A 21,478-nucleotide genomic window follows, 5' to 3' on the forward strand; every position below is an offset into this window, starting at 1 on the left:
ACAATTGGGCGAGGAATTTGTCACAGTTGATGACATTGATGATGAGTCAGAAAATGTTATTAAAGATGATGAAAAATGTGTTTCTAAAACTATTACTACAGAATCCCAAAATGCACACCACCACATTGACAGTAGTCCTGGAATAGGAGGGACAGATGATAATCCAATCAATATTTCTTTAAGTGATAATATTAATGAGAAAAAAGCGGAGAACAATGGCAGACAAGTGAAAAATATGAACTCTGAATGTGTGAGATTTCAGTGGAATTAGGAGATATAGCAGAACAACAGAAGAGCTCTGATGACCATTCAGGGGTTTATAATGAGGGGTTCAATTTAACCTTGTCTCCAGTGAGCAGTATTGAGGAAGGCATTGAAATAATTCTTGCTTCGGAATTGTCTGACATTGACAGTCCAGAGGAAGCTTACAACAATACTGTGTCCCCAGAATTAGAGACATCAACAGAAATGATTGATGAAGTTCACAATAAATTTTTACCACCTTCAAATAACTTGGACAGAGACGAAATGAAGGAAAGTACAAAAAATGTTCCTGGAACCACTGTTGATATTAGTGAAGAAAGTAAACAAATGAAATTACCAACTTACACTTGTGAAACACCATCTGATCTTAAGTTCAAATCAACAAGAGCGGCTGATAATCACATTACGAAGGACTGTAGTTTATCAACTAAGGACATTGTATCAAGTGCTGATAATGACAGTAAACTAGATTCTTCAGAGAAGGAGCAAGCTGACTGTGGAAGTCCAGAAAATATTATAGATGGTGAAGAATTAGACATGTCAGAGTTTATTACAGTAGATGAAGGTTTAGATGAAGATCAAGATGACAGTCTGAAGGACGAACAACCAGGTCAAAGTTCAATGACAGAAAAGGAAGATGAGCACAATGCCAACAGTATAAAGGATGAAGAAGAGGATGCCAGTTCAATGGCAAAAAAGGATCAGCAGCCAGATCACAGCCCAGTTGTTCATGAACACGATGTTGACAGTCTCCAGGATGAAAAAGATGAAACCAGTCCACCTACAAAGGAAGAGAAGGATAAGCAGCCTGATCACAGCCCAGTTTCACATGAACATCATGCTGACAGTCTTCTGGATGAAAAGGATGACACCAGTGCAACTGCAAAGGAAAAAGAGGAAGATAAGCTGCCTGATCATGGTCCAAATCAAGAAAAAAGAGATGAGCTTGGTAATGACAGTTCTTTGGAGGAAAACATGGAAGACATCGAGGCTGAGTTGGGTGCAGAAGATCTGTTGGAAGGTGATGTTGTAGATGAAGTGAACAGCGAAGATTCAGATGATGAAGAATTTGACATTGAAGGTTTTGAAGTTGTTGATGATGCAGACGACGACAATCAGGAAGAAGAAACCACACAAGCTAGTGATTCAAAATCTCATGTTGAGGTTGGTTAAAATATTTTGATAACTTTATTTCTGGTCACAGTTTCTGTCACCTAAAAAAAGACCCAATGTGTATTTTCTTTCTTAAGTTAATATGTTTTCATTGTTAAGTAATTTATACTCCTGGTTGTTTGTATGAGTTTCTTTTCCACAATATATTCACAGAAAGGTAAGTGAACCATAGTTTGACTTTAAAATTGCAATATTTGGGGATAAAATGTTTGCTTGAGTTATATGCTAAAGCCCTAATGGAGGGAGAGATTTTTGTACAATAAAACCTATCTTCCATCGGCATGGCAATTTTTTTTATAAAAAGATGATTTTTATGAGCTCAAACTAGAATTAAACAGTAAACAGCTGTTTTTCATCCATGTTTATACGGGATAATTAGTCTACTCTGGTTGACCAATTATGTTGTTTTAATGAGAAATGTTTGTCATTAAAACGAGTTACTAAGTGGTTTTTACAACCAACAAATTTTAGTCCGGCGTAAGTATTGACTTATTGTATGCTACCAATGAAGAATGATAGACTTTCTTTACAGTTCTGTTGACCCCACATATTTCGTGAGGGGTATTTTGTTAACTGTTTGGATATGTAACTTTATATATTTATGTCTAGTCAGCACAGAATGATGTTTACATGATGATGCATGCATGTGTTCCTTTACATTGGTTGGTTTTTCTTCAGTCTTTGATGATAAAAAACTGATATTTCAGTCAGTCTAGGTCAAAGATACATGTACAGCTTATGTAAGCAGTTGTATGTAACATCTTTAGTTTTACCAACATCTTTTCATTTACTAACACTCTGATGCCTAATTTCACTCTGTACTTTTAAAACATGTGAATGTATGTATGTTTCTTCCTCTACTGTTATTGCAATACTGATGAGGTCTGTTTCTACCTCACTGCCTCAGTGCATTTGCTGTCTTAATGTTAAAAATGTGTGAAAGCATTTGTCATGAATGAAAAAATGTTGCCTTGCCTATTGCAGACAACATTGATGTGTAAGCTGTTTCTTTGTAGAAGGATATTTTGTAAGCTTTTATTTGTAGTAGGGTATTTGTAAGCTGTTTCTTTGTAATAGGGTATTTGTAAGCTGTTTCTTTGTAGTAAGATATTTGTAAGCTGTTCCTTCATAGAAGGACATATGTAAGCTATTCCTTCATCGAAGGATACTTGTAAGCTGTTCCTTTGTAGAAGGATACTTGTAAGCTGTTTCTTTGTAGAAGGATATTTGTAAGCTGTTTCTTTGTAGAAGGATACTTGTAAGCTGTTTCTTTGTAGAAGGATATTTGTGAGCTGTTTCTTATGAATTAGGTGATAATATTTTAAACTGTTTCTTTGCATTAGGTACTTGAATGCTGTTTTTATTAGGTGATTGTGTAAGCTGTTTCTTTGGAGTAGACAGTTGTAAGCTGTTCCTTTGAATTAGGTGATTTATATTGTAAGCTGTTTTTTTTTTATTAATTGATATTTTTTATAAGCTGTCTCTTTGGAGGAGATTTGTAAGCTGTTTCTTTGGGGAAGGGGATTTAGGCATTTTTACACCTTTTATCTGGAGATACTGCAAGAAATTGACAGATGTTTTCAAGTTGTTATCATTGTTGTGTATTGTATATTAAATGCACCTACAATCAATGTTTTGCCCTGAATGGTTGGAGATGGGGGTTGGAGGTGGAAGCAACTTTTAGGGAACAGAATAATATTTTAAGACATTGGAATGGAGCAGGGTCTTATTTTTTAAATATTTTCTGCCCAATTCTTTTGGTTAAACAAAATCTCCAGTCAGAATGGGGTTTTATAGACAAATTTGCAGTTTGTCAAAACCCACAAGATGTCTCTGGCTGGGGTTTGACTCATAGCCACTGTAAAAGGACGCAAACATTGATAGCCAACAGTAGTATTCAGAAAGGCTAGATTTGCCAAACTAAAGAAACCCTGTATTGATATTGCATTAATTAGTACCTTAGTTATGAGTATGGGCCATTTCAAAAAAGTGATCCACAATTGTTCATCATCTTAGTCAAAATGTATGTAGCGGTATTCAGCCATAGTTAATTGAATTGCACAGAACTTGTCTTTGTTTGAATAAGCAAATTTGTGGTGTTTGCCTAGAAAACCTTACCATATAGTATGAATTATGCCCTGATTATATGGCTGCTGTTTTCTGTAGTGAATATTACCTTGATGCCATCCCTGTTGGCCATCAGTAATAAGATAAATCCTGGTGAAAAGAAAACCCCGAAGCTGTAACATAGCTGTAGTTGTTTCCTCTATTTCTTCCTTATTAAGTTCTTGTTTAGATACATCCATGATCATATGTTAATGTTTATCAATCTACATTAATCTGCATCTTATGCTTTTTTACACAATGCGAATATATTTTTAATGTTGCATAATGACATGTATTAGCATTGTTTAATAGCTATTCATTTGTTCGAAGTTACAGGATGTATCTGGGCATTTTGTTCATAAATCTTGTCTCTGTGAACAGTTCCATGTGTTCTTGCCCAGCTTACTGTTTTGGTAAGGAGACGAGTGCTGTGCTGTGCTAGTGCGCAGCAACGTAGCTAAACCAAATTAGATGTGCAGGATGTATCTGCATATTTGTTCATTAAAATTGCCTCTCTCAACAATAACATGTGTTCTTGATCAGCTTACTGTTTTCTTTAAAAAGACGAGCTCTGTAATGACCTGGTGAGCAGCAACGTAGCTAAACCAAATAAGATATGCAGGCCTGTCCCGTGAGGACGGTCTGTGGGGTATGCTCCCCAATGAAATTCCAATAAACATGTTTTCTGGCATACCTATACTACAAAAAGCACTCCTGCAGCCCGGGCCTAAAATGCCGATGTGGACCTATGCCAGTGGTGCGCGAGGTCTTTGACTGTGTACACAGTCATATCCATATCATTGTCTCTCTTTGTGACAGTATGATCCAAGAGAATCTACCAGCAGCTTAACATAAGCAAATCTTTCAGGACTTTTTGTCATGCATTTTGGTTTTGTTTTATGTCTTTGTATTAGTTAAATGTTTTTTTCTGCTTTCTTTCACAGGATCCAAGCAGCAGAAGGGGGCTGAACGCTGGCTCAAAAGATGCCAAGTCTACCTCGGTAAGTCTTGCTTTTATGGTTAGGAAAGTCAACAATGGAAAACATAGTGGTCTGAAATAAACATATAGTATTCAGGGTGAAGAATCACATGTTTTAAAGTGGTTCTCACATAGGTGACCATGGGTCACAACTTATGTAAACAAACAAAAATCATGAGATGTTTACTTGTAAATTACTTTTTTGACAGAAAAAGGATAAAAATATTTCTAAGCCTATTTCTGCTTCTACACATGTGAAATGTTTTAGATTTTCTTGTATTCTAATAATGTAATCCTTGGTCAAAATTTCACACATGTTATTTAGAAATAAACATCATGGACTTATTTGTTAACATCGGTTATATCCCGTGGTAAACCATGTCAGAACCCTTTTACATGTAAGTCACGTGATTCCTTGCCCTGGTATTATAAGATTTATTTCATATTAGGACCCACTTATCAGCAAATGTACAAGGTAACATAAAACCAAGATATTGTCAATTATAAAGTCAGTCACAAATTAAAAAGAATGGTTTTCAGCTTTGATCAAATAAACTTTGTCTTAACTGACCAAATCAATTATTATTTTCAAAATAGAAAGAACTACGTAGTAGAAAATAGTTTCGAGAAAATAATTTATTTTCGAAAAAGCAAACATTCATTACCTTCATTGATAGGATGGTGCCTTAGTCTCTAATATGATTATGTTTTAGTACATATAACAATTTTTTTGTCAGTAGGTAAGATAAATGATGTTTTGAAGAAAAAATGTTCTTATCTTTAGCTTGCAGGTTTAATACAGCACCAGGAACATTGAACATGATGATTGAGCTAGCTGTCAAAATGGTTAAATAGATTTTAAAATCTCGTGCTAAAGTTGAACATTACCTCCTCAAGAGTGATTCTATAAGCTTAGTTTTCGTCACAATTGAGCTAAAATAAATTTGTATACTCTAACATTACCTTTGAATTTCAGTATTCCAATGTAGAACAGCAAAGATCATCAAGGACCAGGGATGCCGTGGGCGGAGAACAGAGACAAAGAGGTGGGTGCACATTTGTTCCCTTTTTGGGGTGCATATTTCTGCCTATTGTGGGTGCACATTCCTCTGGGTGTTCTCTTGGTGCTCTCTCCTTCCCATTTTGGGTGCATATTCCCCTGAGTGCACAATCCTCCTCATTTGGGTGCACATTCCTACCGATTGTGGGTGCACAGTGTTCTTATCATTGGTTCTATAACTGTAGATAGTTTTAATTTTGAAAGGGTTTTTATTTTCCATCATATTTGCAATTCAAATCATTTCATATAATATATGATATCATGACACAAGTATAATTCTTAGGTGCATATGAAGCACTTCAATTTTACAAACAAGATTACATGTTGTGCCCTGTTGGAAAAGTGGAGATTTCTAACTAGTAATTGCCTTACTTAAGTTTTTTTGTGGTAAGCTTCTAAAACTGTTGATGAAACAAATTTAAAGGCATTGAAAATATATTTTTCAGGGCAAATATACTCTCATGGAAGTCAAAGAGAGGATTCAAAACAGTGGGTGAGTATATAACTTAAAGGCAGTGAAACCTGCTCAAAGAATTGATCAGAGTCTATAGTCTCTCTGATTTCTTACACTTTTTATGACATTTTGTGACCAATTATGACAGTCAATTGCTCATCATGTTTTAAAGGAATTTATGATCACCAACAAGCTATTATGTTACAATTGTACACCATCAATAGCCTGTAATGGTAAAGGTGAATTTGTGGCTATTTGTGGATATAAATAGCTGGGCAAAATTGTGGCCATTAATAGCAGGGAAAATATATGGCCATCATAGCAGAGCATAATTGTTGCACTCAATAGCAGAGCAACATTGTGGCCATTAATGGTAGGGCAAATTTGTAGCCATCAATAGCTGGGCAAATATGTAGCCATCAATAGCCATGTTAATTTTGGCAATCAATAGCCGTGGCCATCAATAGCAATGCAAATTTAAAGCCATCAATAGAAAAATCTGGGCCATCAATAGTAGTGCAAATGTGTGGCAATCTATAGTTGGGCGAATTTGTGGCCATCACTAGCAAGGTAAAAAATCTGGGCCATCAATAGTAGTGCAAATGTGTGGCCATCTATAGTTTGACGAATTTGTGGCCATCACTAGCAGAGTAAAAAATCTGGGCCATCAATAGTAGTGCAAATGTGTGGCCATCTATAGTTGGGCAAATTTGTGGCCATCACTAGCAGAGTAAAAAATCTGGGCCATCAATAGTAGTGCAAATGTGTGGCCATCTATAGTTTGACGAATTTGTGGCCATCACTAGCAGAGTAAAAAATCTGGGCCATCAATAGTAGTGCAAATGTGTGGCCATCTATAGTTTGGCAAATTTGTGCCCATCAGTAGAAGGGCAGATTTGTGGCTATCAAATGCAGGGTAAATTTCTTGGTGCTCAATAGTAGGTCAAATTTGATGCCATTAATAGCAGGGCAAATATGTGGCCATCAAGCCATGAGTAGCAGTGCAAATTTGTGGCCATAAATAGCATGGCAAATTTGGGATTATCAACCATGAATAACAGCGCTAAGTTCTGGTTATGAATGGCTTATCATGTCCGAAGTATATTTGTGGCCCTCAATTTTTTATCATTATATGGCCATTTTCATCACAGTGTATTGGAATATTTTTGTTTGTTCTATCGGATATAATATAGTATGATTGTTTTTGTAGCAACCCAGCTACTCCTCAGACAGAAAGGGTGAACAGTATGCATCTCCCCAGCAGAAGACTTTCCAGGGAGGTCACCATAGAGGGAGAGGAAGATTCAACAGGGGAGGCAAATACAGGGGCAGGGGTGGTTACCCTCATGGAAATTACTATTAAAGGAATTAGAATGAAGATAATATAAGATTACTCTCATGAAAATTATTATCAGAGAAACTAGAAAAAGGATGTAACTACAAAAGAAATAGGAACATTTACCGGGACACTCAGAGATTTTGTTGACAACATTTTAATTTTTTAAGTGATGAAATTGAGTTATTTTACTTACTTTCATTAAAAAAAAATTTTTCAATAGTTATTCTAATGAATTTTCTTCTGTCACAACTTTCCAATAATTATTAAAAATAGAGCAACTTTTGTAGATGTTTTATCATTGCTGCAAGCATTTTGTTCACATTTCACATGAAAATGTGATGTCTGAGCCTTTCAAATGTGAATGAGTCTCTTAAAAAGGGAAGGCATCAACATGTGAGAGAAGGTTTCACCTTATTGAAATTATTTCTATGAAAATTACCCACCAGCAAATTTATGAATTCTAGACTCTAAGAATGATCATTGATATCATCATCATTGGGCCCGTAGTTTCTAACATTCTGAGTCTGACTTTGAGTCTGACTTTAAGACTCAGACTCAGAAAAGCTAAATTTTAATTTTGTTGTAAAAATGCTTATAAAAAAGCGAAGATGGTAAAAAAGGATGTATGTGTAACAAATAATTTGTTCTACAATCAGGCACTCATCTGTTGCCAAAATAAATTATATCATAGATATTTAGAAACATATAAGCATCTAGTTTATTGAGTCTGTTGAATATTTTACTTCTGTATATATTGGTTTCTGATTTATAAATAAATGTGCTATAATATAATCATTGTTTCACAATTGTAAAAATTATTCTAAATGACCATAGTTTATAATGGGCGAAAATTCTACAATTTTACTTACATATATCTATATGATAGATCTATGATTTCCATGAACATGTGTTAATCTGTTTTTTATTCATAATCATTTTATCTAAACTTGTTGGTTTTGCATTTTAACAATATTGCTTACTGTTGTTTTTACCTAAACATGTTGTAATGTTGAATAGATTTTTTATAATATGGAAAACTACCGGTACATGTATATGTGTCTAACCTTTGTGTAGAAAAATAACTTTATTGTTATTGGGAAATGTTATTAAAAGTTATTCAAAACAAAAAAGGAAAAAAAATATGATAAAAAATATGTATACTTTTTAATTGACCAATAATTGTTTACAGAATCTAATTTAAATGTTCATCTACATTATCATGAATAAAACGTTTGTTTGTGCTAATGAGGTTGTTGTTCATAAGTAATACATTATTTGAAGTCATTCAAACTGCTAAATAGTTATACTAAAATACATCACATCATTCTCCTTATTTTGGTGATAAAATTGAGTCTCAGCTTTTAAAAGTAGATGGGATATTCCCTTTGTAATTTCACATCCATGGATGAATAAAGCAATCAAAACTAGCTGTTCTCTTGGCAAATAGAACAAGGCTTGAAAATCAAACCTGCCACAAGAATCCGAGAAAATAATACAGTAAAGATTAACTTCACTGGACGAGAACTTGATTAACCAAAAAGATACTAAGCGATAGCTTTGACCTCAAATCAATAAGTCATTTACTGGTTAGTACCAATAATCTTTCTATGTTTAAGGGCTTTAGGAATAAGTGTCTTGGATATGTAAAGTAAAAACTGTTTTTTCTAAAAAAAAAAAAAGGTGACCTTCTGGCCCCAAAATCAATACTATTTATGAATTCTAGACTCTAAGAATGATCATTGATATCATCATCATTGGGCCCGTATTTTCTAACATTCTGAGTCTGACTTTGAGTCTGACTTTAAGACTCAGACTCAGAAAAGCTAAATTTTAATTTTGTTGTAAAAATGCTTATAAAAAAGCAAAGATGGTAAAAAAGGATGTATGTGTAACAAATAATTTGTTCTACAATCAGGCACTCATCTGTTGCCAAAATAAATTATATCATAGATATTTAGAAACATATAAGCATCTAGTTTATTGAGTCTGTTGAATATTTTACTTCTGTATATATTGGTTTCTGATTTATAAATAAATGTGCTATAATATAATCATTGTTTCACAATTGTAAAAATTATTCTAAATGACCATAGTTTATAATGGGCGAAAATTCTACAATTTTACTTACATATATCTATATGATAGATCTATGATTTCCATGAACATGTGTTAATCTGTTTTTTATTCATAATCATTTTATCTAAACTTGTTGGTTTTGCATTTTAACAATATTGCTTACTGTTGTTTTTACCTAAACATGTTGTAATGTTGAATAGATTTTTTATAATATGGAAAACTACCGGTACATGTATATGTGTCTAACCTTTGTGTAGAAAAATAACTTTATTGTTATTGGGAAATGTTATTAAAAGTTATTCAAAACAAAAAAGGAAAAAAAATATGATAAAAAATATGTATACTTTTTAATTGACCAATAATTGTTTACAGAATCTAATTTAAATGTTCATCTACATTATCATGAATAAAACGTTTGTTTGTGCTAATGAGGTTGTTGTTCATAAGTAATACATTATTTGAAGTCATTCAAACTGCTAAATAGTTATACTAAAATACATCACATCATTCTCCTTATTTTGGTGATAAAATTGAGTCTCAGCTTTTAAAAGTAGATGGGATATTCCCTTTGTAATTTCACATCCATGGATGAATAAAGCAATCAAAACTAGCTGTTCTCTTGGCAAATAGAACAAGGCTTGAAAATCAAACCTGCCACAAGAATCCGAGAAAATAATACAGTAAAGATTAACTTCACTGGACGAGAACTTGATTAACCAAAAAGATACTAAGCGATAGCTTTGACCTCAAATCAATAAGTCATTTACTGGTTAGTACCAATAATCTTTCTATGTTTAAGGGCTTTAGGAATAAGTGTCTTGGATATGTAAAGTAAAAACTGTTTTTTCTAAAAAAAAAAAAAGGTGACCTTCTGGCCCCAAAATCAATACTATTTATGAATTCTAGACTCTAAGAATGATCATTGATATCATCATCATTGGGCCCGTATTTTCTAACATTCTGAGTCTGACTTTGAGTCTGACTTTAAGACTCAGACTCAGAAAAGCTAAATTTTAATTTTGTTGTAAAAATGCTTATAAAAAAGCAAAGATGGTAAAAAAGGATGTATGTGTAACAAATAATTTGTTCTACAATCAGGCACTCATCTGTTGCCAAAATAAATTATATCATAGATATTTAGAAACATATAAGCATCTAGTTTATTGAGTCTGTTGAATATTTTACTTCTGTATATATTGGTTTCTGATTTATAAATAAATGTGCTATAATATAATCATTGTTTCACAATTGTAAAAATTATTCTAAATGACCATAGTTTATAATGGGCGAAAATTCTACAATTTTACTTACATATATCTATATGATAGATCTATGATTTCCATGAACATGTGTTAATCTGTTTTTTATTCATAATCATTTTATCTAAACTTGTTGGTTTTGCATTTTAACAATATTGCTTACTGTTGTTTTTACCTAAACATGTTGTAATGTTGAATAGATTTTTTATAATATGGAAAACTACCGGTACATGTATATGTGTCTAACCTTTGTGTAGAAAAATAACTTTATTGTTATTGGGAAATGTTATTAAAAGTTATTCAAAACAAAAAAGGAAAAAAAATATGATAAAAAATATGTATACTTTTTAATTGACCAATAATTGTTTACAGAATCTAATTTAAATGTTCATCTACATTATCATGAATAAAACGTTTGTTTGTGCTAATGAGGTTGTTGTTCATAAGTAATACATTATTTGAAGTCATTCAAACTGCTAAATAGTTATACTAAAATACATCACATCATTCTCCTTATTTTGGTGATAAAATTGAGTCTCAGCTTTTAAAAGTAGATGGGATATTCCCTTTGTAATTTCACATCCATGGATGAATAAAGCAATCAAAACTAGCTGTTCTCTTGGCAAATAGAACAAGGCTTGAAAATCAAACCTGCCACAAGAATCCGAGAAAATAATACAGTAAAGATTAACTTCACTGGACGAGAACTTGATTAACCAAAAAGATACTAAGCGATAGCTTTGACCTCAAATCAATAAGTCATTTACTGGTTAGTACCAATAATCTTTCTATGTTTAAGGGCTTTAGGAATAAGTGTCTTGGATATGTAAAGTAAAAACTGTTTTTTCTAAAAAAAAAAAAAGGTGACCTTCTGGCCCCAAAATCAATACTATTTATGAATTCTAGACTCTAAGAATGATCATTGATATCATCATCATTGGGCCCGTATTTTCTAACATTCTGAGTCTGACTTTGAGTCTGACTTTAAGACTCAGACTCAGAAAAGCTAAATTTTAATTTTGTTGTAAAAATGCTTATAAAAAAGCAAAGATGGTAAAAAAGGATGTATGTGTAACAAATAATTTGTTCTACAATCAGGCACTCATCTGTTGCCAAAATAAATTATATCATAGATATTTAGAAACATATAAGCTTCTAGTTTAATGAGTCTGTTGAATATTTTACTTCTGTATATATTGGTTTCTGATTTATAAATAAATGTGCTATAATATAATCATTGTTTCACAATTGTAAAAATTATTCTAAATGACCATAGTTTATAATGGGCGAAAATTCTACAATTTTACTTACATATATCTATATGATAGATCTATGATTTCCATGAACATGTGTTAATCTGTTTTTTATTCATAATCATTTTATCTAAACTTGTTGGTTTTGCATTTTAACAATATTGCTTACTGTTGTTTTTACCTAAACATGTTGTAATGTTGAATAGATTTTTTATAATATGGAAAACTACCGGTACATGTATATGTGTCTAACCTTTGTGTAGAAAAATAACTTTATTGTTATTGGGAAATGTTATTAAAAGTTATTCAAAACAAAAAAGGAAAAAAAATATGATAAAAAATATGTATACTTTTTAATTGACCAATAATTGTTTACAGAATCTAATTTAAATGTTCATCTACATTATCATGAATAAAACGTTTGTTTGTGCTAATGAGGTTGTTGTTCATAAGTAATACATTATTTGAAGTCATTCAAACTGCTAAATAGTTATACTAAAATACATCACATCATTCTCCTTATTTTGGTGATAAAATTGAGTCTCAGCTTTTAAAAGTAGATGGGATATTCCCTTTGTAATTTCACATCCATGGATGAATAAAGCAATCAAAACTAGCTGTTCTCTTGGCAAATAGAACAAGGCTTGAAAATCAAACCTGCCACAAGAATCCGAGAAAATAATACAGTAAAGATTAACTTCACTGGACGAGAACTTGATTAACCAAAAAGATACTAAGCGATAGCTTTGACCTCAAATCAATAAGTCATTTACTGGTTAGTACCAATAATCTTTCTATGTTTAAGGGCTTTAGGAATAAGTGTCTTGGATATGTAAAGTAAAAACTGTTTTTTCTAAAAAAAAAAAAAAGGTGACCTTCTGGCCCCAAAATCAATACTATTTATGAATTCTAGACTCTAAGAATGATCATTGATATCATCATCATTGGGCCCGTATTTTCTAACATTCTGAGTCTGACTTTGAGTCTGACTTTAAAACTCAGACTCAGAAAAGCTAAATTTTAATTTTGTTGTAAAAATGCTTATAAAAAAGCAAAGATGGTAAAAAAGGATGTATGTGTAACAAATAATCTGTTTTACAATCAGGCACTCATCTGTTGCCAAAATAAATTATATCATAGATATTTAGAAACATATAAGCATCTAGTTTATTGAGTCTGTTGAATATTTTACTTCTGTATATATTGGTTTCTGATTTATAAATAAATGTGCTATAATATAATCATTGTTTCACAATTGTAAAAATTATTCTAAATGACCATAGTTCATAATGGGCGAAAATTCTACAATTTTACTTACATATATCTATATGATAGATCTATGATTTCCATGAACATGTGTTAATCTGTTTTTTATTCATAATCATTTTATCTAAACTTGTTGGTTTTGCATTTTAACAATATTGCTTACTGTTGTTTTTACCTAAACATGTTGTAATGTTGAATAGATTTTTTATAATATGGAAAACTACCGGTACATGTATATGTGTCTAACCTTTGTGTAGAAAAATAACTTTATTGTTATTGGGAAATGTTATTAAAAGTTATTCAAAACAAAAAAGGAAAAAAAATATGATAAAAAATATGTATACTTTTTAATTGACCAATAATTGTTTACAGAATCTAATTTAAATGTTCATCTACATTATCATGAATAAAACGTTTGTTTGTGCTAATGAGGTTGTTGTTCATAAGTAATACATTATTTGAAGTCATTCAAACTGCTAAATAGTTATACTAAAATACATCACATCATTCTCCTTATTTTGGTGATAAAATTGAGTCTCAGCTTTTAAAAGTAGATGGGATATTCCCTTTGTAATTTCACATCCATGGATGAATAAAGCAATCAAAACTAGCTGTTCTCTTGGCAAATAGAACAAGGCTTGAAAATCAAACCTGCCACAAGAATCCGAGAAAATAATACAGTAAAGATTAACTTCACTGGACGAGAACTTGATTAACCAAAAAGATACTAAGCGATAGCTTTGACCTCAAATCAATAAGTCATTTACTGGTTAGTACCAATAATCTTTCTATGTTTAAGGGCTTTAGGAATAAGTGTCTTGGATATGTAAAGTAAAAACTGTTTTTTCTAAAAAAAAAAAAAAGGTGACCTTCTGGCCCCAAAATCAATACTATTTATGAATTCTAGACTCTAAGAATGATCATTGATATCATCATCATTGGGCCCGTATTTTCTAACATTCTGAGTCTGACTTTGAGTCTGACTTTAAAACTCAGACTCAGAAAAGCTAAATTTTAATTTTGTTGTAAAAATGCTTATAAAAAAGCAAAGATGGTAAAAAAGGATGTATGTGTAACAAATAATCTGTTTTACAATCAGGCACTCATCTGTTGCCAAAATAAATTATATCATAGATATTTAGAAACATATAAGCATCTAGTTTATTGAGTCTGTTGAATATTTTACTTCTGTATATATTGGTTTCTGATTTATAAATAAATGTGCTATAATATAATCATTGTTTCACAATTGTAAAAATTATTCTAAATGACCATAGTTTATAATGGGCGAAAATTCTACAATTTTACTTACATATATCTATATGATAGATCTATGATTTCCATGAACATGTGTTAATCTGTTTTTTATTCATAATCATTTTATCTAAACTTGTTGGTTTTGCATTTTAACAATATTGCTTACTGTTGTTTTTACCTAAACATGTTGTAATGTTGAATAGATTTTTTATAATATGGAAAACTACCGGTACATGTATATGTGTCTAACCTTTGTGTAGAAAAATAACTTTATTGTTATTGGGAAATGTTATTAAAAGTTATTCAAAACAAAAAAGGAAAAAAAATATGATAAAAAATATGTATACTTTTTAATTGACCAATAATTGTTTACAGAATCTAATTTAAATGTTCATCTACATTATCATGAATAAAACGTTTGTTTGTGCTAATGAGGTTGTTGTTCATAAGTAATACATTATTTGAAGTCATTCAAACTGCTAAATAGTTATACTAAAATACATCACATCATTCTCCTTATTTTGGTGATAAAATTGAGTCTCAGCTTTTAAAAGTAGATGGGATATTCCCTTTGTAATTTCACATCCATGGATGAATAAAGCAATCAAAACTAGCTGTTCTCTTGGCAAATAGAACAAGGCTTGAAAATCAAACCTGCCACAAGAATCCGAGAAAATAATACAGTAAAGATTAACTTCACTGGACGAGAACTTGATTAACCAAAAAGATACTAAGCGATAGCTTTGACCTCAAATCAATAAGTCATTTACTGGTTAGTACCAATAATCTTTCTATGTTTAAGGGCTTTAGGAATAAGTGTCTTGGATATGTAAAGTAAAAACTGTTTTTTCTAAAAAAAAAAAAAAGGTGACCTTCTGGCCCCAAAATCAATACTATTTATGAATTCTAGACTCTAAGAATGATCATTGATATCATCATCATTGGGCCCGTATTTTCTAACATTCTGAGTCTGACTTTGAGTCTGACTTTAAAACTCAGACTCAGAAAAGCTAAATTTTAATTTTGTTGTAAAAATGCTTATAAAAAAGCAAAGATGGTAAAAAAGGATGTATGTGTAACAAATAATCTGTTTTACAATCAGGCACTCATCTGTTGCCAAAATAAATTATATCATAGATATTTAGAAACATATAAGCATCTAGTTTATTGAGTCTGTTGAATATTTTACTTCTGTATATATTGGTTTCTGATTTATAAATAAATGTGCTATAATATAATCATTGTTTCACAATTGTAAAAATTATTCTAAATGACCATAGTTTATAATGGGCGAAAATTCTACAATTTTACTTACATATATCTATATGATAGATCTATGATTTCCATGAACATGTGTTAATCTGTTTTTTATTCATAATCATTTTATCTAAACTTGTTGGTTTTGCATTTTAACAATATTGCTTACTGTTGTTTTTACCTATACATGTTGTAATGTTGAATAGATTTTTTGGCTATATTGACCTTCGTAAATGTGCATAGAAATATTGAAGACTAGAACATGTCATTCACAAGTTATTAATCGAAAAAAACAACGTTTAGCTGAAGGGTCTTATTGATATTTGACCTACCGACCTTAAACTATTAATACTGACTGACAAGTGTGCATACACAGTTTGATAACTCGACATGCAAACACTTTTTTTCACCACGACCTTGACCTTTTGACAACCAAATTAATAGGGTCGCCTACTGACCATGGTCAATGTGCATGCAAGTTGAGGTCTACAATACAAAGTATTTACAGGTCATTGATTAGTAACCGTTTTTCTACTAAAGGTAACCATGACCTTGATCTTTCGTTTACTGACCCCAAAATCAAGAGGAGTCATCTTCTGATCATGAAATATGTGCATACAAAGTTCGGGGACTCTAAAACAAGTCATGCAAAGTACCTGCATCCATTTAAGGAATGCTACGGACTTCACACACTTTGACCAGCCCAATTGCGTTCATACCCCGATAATGACATTAACCTCGCAATTCATTCCTTATATTTACACCAAAAGTTCATTATTTCATTCAAGAATTGTTAAAAAAATACTTCATTTCATTTAAGAAAACCTTTCAGTAATCCTTTCTTACCCATTCTGTAAATAGAACGAACCAACTGTAACGGGAAACATTTTTTCAACAGCACTATCCATACGTCATTGCACGTGTAAAGGAATACTTTCCAACATGGCTGCTCCCTGGTTCCGTTGTTTTCCGCCGGAGAATGTTGAAAATTTATCTTTTCATGAAGAAACAGGACCTGGTCATTTAACTTGGGAAGAAGAGACACCTATCGATTCTCCAGTCTTCTCTTTACAGCGATTTTGATTCGAGAAGTAACACGCCAGACGAACAAGTAAGTGATCACATACAAAAATACCCTTTGATCAGGTTAACCTAAACAGAACCAGGCAAATGTTTACAATAAATTAATCTAATAAATACAATTAAATGATGAAACATCCAACCAATACAGAAGCTTTATTAAATATTTGTTTGGATTCAGATGTTATGAGTGCCGATGTTGTCATTACAAATGCTGCTGTTGTTGATGTTCATGATGGTTTGAATTTTAGGTACTTAGTAACGCGTGCGCACGACTGAAGTATCTCGTGCGAACGCTGACTTAGTTTGTTGCGTGCACATACACATGTCCCCCCTGTGCCACCGTATCGGAGAGCCAGTTGATAATACACATGTCACCCCTGTGCCACCGTATCGGAGAGCCAATTGATAATACACATGGTGTTTTCCCAAAGGTTGCATTGGCAGGTCTTTTTTGTATTACTTGGCCAGTTTGATTGATTATACGACTAAACCTCCAGCAAAGCTATTGAAAAGGTGTCTTTCGGTTGCAAGCGGACCGTGCACGAGAATATCGAGTACTCCCTCGTGCCAATACATTGTATTAAAAAAAGCCCTGATAATAATCTTATGTTTATATTTCGGAAAAATATTTCTATTTATCTATTTATAAATCTGTAATTGTTTATTTATTAATTATAGTTTGTATCTATTACATAACTAATACTAATAATGTACACATTTAGGTGAATATATATATATATATATATATATAAAGAGTTCACTAATATATCCAAAGAAGTAAACCAAATGACACAACACTGATTATATAGTGCTCTATAAGGTCGTTCGGCTGATTGCATATATCAGGGATATTGGAAAGACTTTAAGTAGAGTCGCTAAAAGTCATATCAATAACTTATATTTTCAAGAATGGCGTAGTGAGAATTCTTTAAATGATGTTGTCTGCGTCATATGATTATTATATTTCAAAATCCCACCTGTCAGGATTCATGCGCTGTCTTAAGTCACCCATATGTCCACGCTTCTCGCATTGGGTTGAACGTTGATTCAAGTGTAATCTCTTGTATGTTTTTTTTACATGCTTTGGTAGACACAATTACTTTAAAGATGTACTCTTACTCCCAAATACGATTTACTACAATTAATAGAATTGTATAAATATACCAAAAACTATGAATAAATGTCGAAAATAATGGTTCTTATGATGGATACCGAGTTTAATTGGAAAGAAAAGTGCAGAAAACACGTCTTTCTACCTTATAAGACCACAGTAAATCTTTTAGCACTCACTAACCCTTTTTTTTTGGGGGGGGGGGGGCGTTTTCACCTATTAAATGAACGGTTACAATCTTATCAGTTTCCATAAATGCATTATTTAGTAAGTAGTTAAAGGTTTATCAGTCAAAATGTATGATGGTTATACATGTTTTTTTTAATAAGAGTACCACTACAAGGTCTATGTCGGCTTTCTTAAAACACGGTAAGTTCCCTTGCTAGATAGTGGTTGCACGCAAACACCTCTCATGTAGGGTAACCAATTCACATTTGGACCTTATTCAAAACCTTTACTGGGTATTCCCAAAAACTGAAATATTAGTTCATCAAAGAATTAAACATAGCGAAAAAATAATTTTAATATTTATTAAGTTCAAACAAAATCAATATAGTTTGATAGAATACAATACTGTAAATGATAGTCTTAATGTCCCTCCACACAAAAGACAAACACATGTTTGCATGGGGCAAGATTTCGATATTTATTTTGGCACATGTTGGAGGAGTTTGGCACACAAATAAATACATAAATAGTTATACTTTAACAACACTGAAAAGCTCAAACATACTGTTCAATTCTGTCTAAATGTTTCCGGCCCATCCGGCACATGCCCTGATCAAACCTGTTTACTACCAGTCGTCAAAAAATAATTACAAAGATTCTTAATTGCGCCTCTTAATGCTTACTAACGGTGATACAGATTTGATCATATATCCTTCATAGGAATGACAGCCGCCCACGAAAAACACCCTGTGGGTGAAACGTGTTACCGTAGCGATGCACGTAGGGCTTAACTAAAACAGATAACCCCTAATTCATCCTCAGAATATAGGAACTACGGTATCCATCCGGACATGCATGTATGTATAAACACATATCAAACATCTGTTGCAACAATCCTCGATTTGAATGAAAATGTTCGCTGTTAGAAGTCAAGACTAGAACTGATTTGTCCGCCAATATTATTGGAATAATTTGATATAAACACTGTACAATATCAAACATAAGGGTGTATACAGTATGAAGTTGAATGACAACATTACAATTTACACCTATATCTCAAAGAACTCGCGCAATAACTTACTCTTAAACTGACAGTGGAAGAATGTCACATCACAATTAGAATGTAACATTAATGTATGCTTGATCCATCAACAATAGAACGTCACATCGATATAGGAATGTCACATCAATATGAGAACGTCACATTGATATAAGAATGTCACATCGATATAAGAATGTCACATCAACACCTTAATGTCACATCAATATAAGAATGTCACATTAATATACTAATGTCACATCAACATTGAAACGTCATATCAATATAAGAATTCACATTGCATTAGAATGTCACATCAACATAAGAATGTCAAATCAACATATATGAAATATTTCAGTCACTTTAGTATAAGAATATAACATAAGCATTATAGTGTCACATCAATATAAGCTGGTCACATAAATGTAAGTCTTATCGATCAACACAGGGCCCGAAATAGAGCGTCAATGTATTGAATATTTCATTTTCCATTGTGTTTCCCGTAAAAGCGCGGATCCAGTTTAGCAATAAAGCCATTGTGTCATCAGTGAGGTGTTACCCATTGTGTCATCACTAAGTTGTCACACAGGGCCAAAAGTGCTTAATGGAAGACAGGTATGTGCGGCCTTCGGGCTGAAATTGTATTAAACAACAAACTATCAATCATGTTTAGGTATCTTGATGACAAAATCATTATCCATTAACATAACAAGATCAGCATCATCACCAACAGCACCACAATCATCGTTTTAACCATCTTCATGATAATTTTAATCATTTACTCTAATATCAATTAAAGTTTATATCTTTGTTGTACGAATGCCATTCGAACGAACTAGAGTGATATTTCCATTAAATATTATCTTTATTTAAGTTCTAAAATTCAATCAGGCAATGTTTTGATTAATTCGTACCATTGGAAATACCACTGATGGAGCATCGTTCAGGTATCACTTAGAGTTGCAAGGTTCCCTGGACACTGAAATATTGAACCACATATGGAACTAGTGAGGGTTAAGTTAAAACTCATCATCATGATTAAAAATAAAGTCGATTAAGGGTTATAATTTGTATTTAGGATAATATGGAATTATGTTATCTTATTGTTAGATGGCCGTGTACAACTGTTAATAATGAATCTATTTAATGAACGTCATTTCATATCTTAGTAAAAACCCAAAAGTTCTAATTCGATAACATGGAGATATGTAACGTTATTGTTTGATGGCCGTAAAAAGTTGTTTCAAGTCAAGTGAATGAAGAGTAAAAAAGTTATTTGTGAAAATCCCAACTTCCCTCAAAAATTAGCAAGAAAACACTGTACCCAAAACATAAACCCAAGGTCAATCTAAAGTCTATCAGGGGTTAAAATTTGTATTTAGTATGATATGGAGGTATGTAATCTAATTGTGTGATGGTTTTGAACAACGCTGCAAAGTATGAACACTGACAACAATGCTTAAACGATAGGTATAGCCCTCCTTATTCTTCGAAAGGTCAAGCTAGAAACAATACGATCATTTTGCAAGACCGAATTGACAATCAATAACACAAGTATGCCCTGTACAGTGAGTGTGAGCATTTTTCATCCATATTATAATTGACCATGTATAACCGAATCATTGTTATATCATTTATTTCAAAGTTAAAATTTATATCAATGCTCACCTGCTCCGGGCCAAGTACCATACGTAATATGTCATCCAAAGCTTAATGCATGGAGCATCGATTCCAAACCGGATGGTGGGACACACGCTGAAACATTGAACGAGCTCAGTAACTTATATTAAAAAAACACAACGTTAAATATATAATCCAATCAAGTTTTATCATCAAATAAACAAATGTTAACTATATGAAATATAGTGCTAATAAACAGATATCAAACTAAGCCCCTCCAATGTGAAATATTAAATTAATATATATCAACACGAAAATATGAAATAGGCATTTTCTGCTACTCGAGTTAAGTTAAAGAAATCTTGGGAAAGGATGCTGGCACCTTTTAGCATTTTCACTGTAAGATTTCTAAAACCAACAGAAAATGCCTTTTCAATTTTCGTGTATTTGGTAAAAAAGAATCATTCATTCGAAGAATCATTGATATGTTTAATAAAATAATAGGTTCAATAAGAACCTTTAAAAAATGCCAGTATATTTTAATAAATTCATCATAAGGCTATGAAATATAAAGTGACCTACTCATTTAAAACATTCTTTCAAGATGAATTGTTTAAAAATAATAATGCTGAGCCAAATAGTGCAAACAAAAACTTATACAAAAAAGTGAGTAAAACAATACATATCTTTGTTGATGAAGTTGTCCACATAACC

The 21,478-nt window shown here is 32.1% G+C and overlaps 1 protein-coding gene across 1 annotated transcript; it reads left to right on the forward strand.

Annotated features, from left to right (window-relative positions):
- The first annotated feature begins 240 nt into the window (after positions 1-240).
- Positions 241-15,873, forward strand: LOC128234203 (HIV Tat-specific factor 1 homolog). Its single transcript, XM_052948283.1, has 5 exons — positions 241-1,428; positions 4,488-4,544; positions 5,499-5,568; positions 6,029-6,075; positions 7,247-15,873. Exons 1-5 carry the CDS (start codon positions 247-249, stop codon positions 7,397-7,399), a joined length of 1,509 nt encoding a protein of 502 aa, XP_052804243.1. The 5' UTR covers positions 241-246; the 3' UTR covers positions 7,400-15,873.
- Positions 15,874-21,478: the final 5,605 nt, after the last annotated feature.

This window comes from Mya arenaria, chromosome 5 (genome assembly GCF_026914265.1).
Source record: "Mya arenaria isolate MELC-2E11 chromosome 5, ASM2691426v1".
Classification (NCBI taxonomy): domain Eukaryota; kingdom Metazoa; phylum Mollusca; class Bivalvia; order Myida; family Myidae; genus Mya; species Mya arenaria.

Excerpts from the sequence above, each read along its gene's own strand:
- LOC128234203 (XM_052948283.1), top strand. The coding sequence starts at position 247 with ATGTGTGAGATTTCAGTGGAATTAGGAGATATAGCAGAACAACAGAAG. Across the intron at positions 5,569-6,028 it reads CGGAGAACAGAGACAAAGAG|GGCAAATATACTCTCATGGA; the intron begins GTGGGTGCACAT and ends TATATTTTTCAG. Across the intron at positions 6,076-7,246 it reads GAGAGGATTCAAAACAGTGG|CAACCCAGCTACTCCTCAGA; the intron begins GTGAGTATATAA and ends TTGTTTTTGTAG.